Source organism: Neopelma chrysocephalum, unplaced genomic scaffold (assembly GCF_003984885.1).
Source record: "Neopelma chrysocephalum unplaced genomic scaffold, ASM398488v2 Primary Assembly neopelma1_185585, whole genome shotgun sequence".
NCBI lineage: Eukaryota > Metazoa > Chordata > Aves > Passeriformes > Pipridae > Neopelma > Neopelma chrysocephalum.
In genome coordinates this window covers 1-2,887 of record NW_020938727.1, presented here as the reverse complement: position 1 = coordinate 2,887, position 2,887 = coordinate 1, and the positions used below count along the sequence as shown (strand labels likewise).

The 2,887-nt window shown below is 50.7% G+C and overlaps 1 protein-coding gene across 3 annotated transcripts; it reads right to left on the bottom strand.

Moving 5' to 3' along the window:
- Positions 1 to 106: 106 nt before the first annotated feature.
- Positions 107 to 2,781, bottom strand: LOC113962854 (transcription activator BRG1-like). Of its 3 annotated transcripts, none has more exons than XM_027673633.1 (4): positions 2,753 to 2,778; positions 2,284 to 2,341; positions 1,131 to 1,249; positions 107 to 301 (listed from the first exon to the last, which is right to left on the bottom strand). In XM_027673633.1, the coding sequence occupies exons 1-4, from the start codon at positions 2,761 to 2,763 to the stop codon at positions 187 to 189; spliced, it is 303 nt and encodes a 100-aa protein (XP_027529434.1). In that variant the 5' UTR covers positions 2,764 to 2,778; the 3' UTR covers positions 107 to 186. The 3 variants fall into 3 exon arrangements, 2 of the variants coding, with proteins under 2 accessions (XP_027529434.1, XP_027529436.1); XM_027673635.1 differs by having other exon boundaries at positions 1,131 to 1,246; XR_003532603.1 differs by lacking the exon at positions 107 to 301 and adding an exon at positions 435 to 473 and having other exon boundaries at positions 1,131 to 1,246; positions 2,753 to 2,781.
- Positions 2,782 to 2,887: the final 106 nt, after the last annotated feature.

Sequence of the window (2,887 nt, the reverse complement as noted above, 5' to 3'; positions counted from 1 at the left end):
CAGACACCCCGTACTCGTCATCCACGTCCTGCTTCGCGTTCCTGGGGGGAAAAACCGGGATACGGGGATCAGGGATGGAGAAAAAACCCTGTACTCATCCTCCACGTCCTGCTTGGCGTTCCTGGGAAAAAATATCGGGATACGGGGGTCAGGGATGGTCAGGGAGGGTCAGACACCCCGTACTCGTCATCCATGTCCTGCTTTGCATTCCTGGGAAAAAACATTGGGAATGGGGAGGTCAGAGGGACAGAAAGGAGAGACAGACACCCCGTGCTCGTCATCCACGTCCTGCTTCGCATTCCTGGGGGGAAAAATCGGGAATGTGGGAGTCAGGAATGGTCAAATAGGGACAGACACCCCGTGCTCCTCATCCACGTCCTGCTTCGCATTCCTAACGGGAAAAAACGGGATACAGAGATGGTCAAATAGGGACAGACACCCCGTACTCATCATCCACGTCCTGCTTGGCATTCCTGCCAGGAAAACACCGGGAATACGGGAAGAAAGGGAGGTGAGAAGGATGACCCTGATGGGGGAATTCCTGTCAGGATGATCCCAGTGAGGGAATTCCTGTCTGGATGATCCCAGTGAGGGAATTCCCGCTGGGATGATCCCAGTGAGGGAATTCCTGTGAATTCCTGTTGGGATGATCCTGGTGAGGAAATTCCTGTGGGGATGATCCCAGTGAGAGAATTCCTGTCGGGATGATCCCGGTGAGAGAATTCCCATTGGGATGATCCCAGTGAGGGAATTCCTGCTGGGATGATCCCGCTGAGTGAATTCTTGTTGGGATGATCCTGGTGAGGGAATTCCTATTGGGATGATCCCGGTGAGGAAATTCCTGCTGGGATGATCCCGGTGAGAGAATTCCCATTGGGATGATCCCGGTGAAGGAATTCCCATTGGGATGATCCCGGTGAAGGAATTCCCATCGGGATGATCCCGTTGAGAGAAGCGCCCTCATCCCCACGGGTGGTTTTCCCAACGGATTTCCCTAAGTCGGGGCTTATTTTGGGAATATTCAGGAAAAGCCGGGCTGGGAGGGAACGCTGCCCGTGGGATGCAGAGAAAGGGTTGGGAATGCGGAGCAAGAAAACCGGGATAGGGAAGGAAGGGAAGGGAATCCTCACTCGATGATGTGCCGGGCGTCCACTTCCGACACGTCGTCGCTGTCGGGATCCGGAATCTTCTTCTTCTCCTCCACGGGAAGCGTCGGCTGCGCCGGCTGGGGCTGCTCCTCCTCCTCCTCCTGCGCCACAGGAATTCCGGGAATGCCGGGAATGCCCAGGGAAAATCACCCTCCTGCCCTGGGATCCCACTTTTCCCCACTTGGAATGGCCAAAGAGCCGCCTCGGGAATATCGGGGATGGGAACCGGGAGCTCCTGGGGGACATTCCCGAAAATCTCAGCACGAGGAGCCAGTTTTATCCCACTGTTCCCTTCCAGTTCTATATCCCTGTTTTTCACACCTTTTTCCCCATTTTTTTACATTATTTTATTCATTTTTATCCCATTTTATCCATCTTTATCCCATTTTATCCCACTCTTCCCTTCCAGTTTTAGATCCCAATTCACCTCCTTTTTGTCCTTTTTTTCCCCATTTTTTATGTTATTTTATTCATTTTTATCCCATTTTATCCCACTGTTCCCTTCCAGTTTTATATCCCTGTTTTTCACACCTTTTTCCCCATTTTTTTACATTATTTTATTCATTTTTATCCCATTTTATCCCACTGTTCCCTTCCAGTTTTATATCCCAGTTCACCCCCTTTTTCACACTTTTTTCCCATTTTTTAATGTTATTTTATTCATTTTTATCCCATTTTATCCATTTTTATCCCATTTTATCCCACTTTTTCCTTCCAGTTTTATATCCCAGTTCACCCCCTTTTTCACACCTTTTTCCCATTTTTTTTAATGTTATTTTATTCATTTTTATCCCATTTTATCAATTTTTATCCCATTTTTATCCCATTTTATCCCACTTTTTCCTTCCAGTTTTATATCCCAGTGCACCCCCTTTTTCACACCTTTTTTCCCATTTTTTACACTATTTCATTCATTTTTATCCCATTTTATCCCACAGTTCCATCCCACTTTATCCCAGAGTTCCATCCCACTTTATCCCACAGTTCAATCCCATTTTACCCCACTATTTTTCCCATTTTAATCCACTTTATCCCCCCAATCCCGTTTTTTTTGAGCTGCCAACCAGCTGTTGCTGAGCTCAGCTCCTTCCCGAGCATTCCCAGTGGGAATGTCCCCTTGGGAACGTCCCCTCACCTCCTCCTCCTCCTCGGATCCGCTCTCCTCGCTGTCGGAGCGCGGGGCCACCTCGTACCTGCGGGAACAGGGAATCCCAAGTGCCATTCCCAGCTTTCTGGGCATTCCCGGCCTCCCCTTCCCTGCTGGGACCGGCATTCCCAGCTCCTCATTCCCATTCCCATTCCCAGCCCCTCATTTCCCACCCAGCTCCCAGCGTTCCCCTCTCCGGCATTCCCAGCCCTGCATTCCCTTTCCCATCTCCAGCATTCCTGGTGCCCTCATTCCCATTTCCATTCCCCCACTCCCATTCCCATTCCTGGTGCCCTCATTCCCATTCCCAGCCCCCCATTCCAATTCCCAGCCCCCCATTCCCACTCCCAGCCCGGCATTCCCATTCTCAGTGCCCCCATTCCCATTCCCTCATTCCCATTCCCAGCCCCCCATTCCCATTCCCAGTCCCACATTCCCATTCCCAATATTCCCATACCCCGGGTTCATCTCCAGCCAGGCCTCAAGCTGGTGCCCTCATTCCCATTCCCATTCCCATATTCCTGATATTCCCGATATTCCCATATCCCGGGTTCATTTCCAGCCAGGCCTCGAGCTGGTGCCCCCATTCCCA

What these genes read in the sequence shown, in the direction of transcription:
- LOC113962854 (XM_027673633.1), bottom strand. An exon ending in GATCCGAGGAGGAGGAGGAG is followed by an intron (nt 1,250 to 2,283) that starts GTGAGGGGACGT and finishes CCTGTGGCGCAG; the next exon opens with GAGGAGGAGGAGGAGCAGCC. An exon ending in GACGCCCGGCACATCATCGA is followed by an intron (nt 302 to 1,130) that starts GTGAGGATTCCC and finishes TTTTCCCCCCAG; the next exon opens with GAATGCGAAGCAGGACGTGG.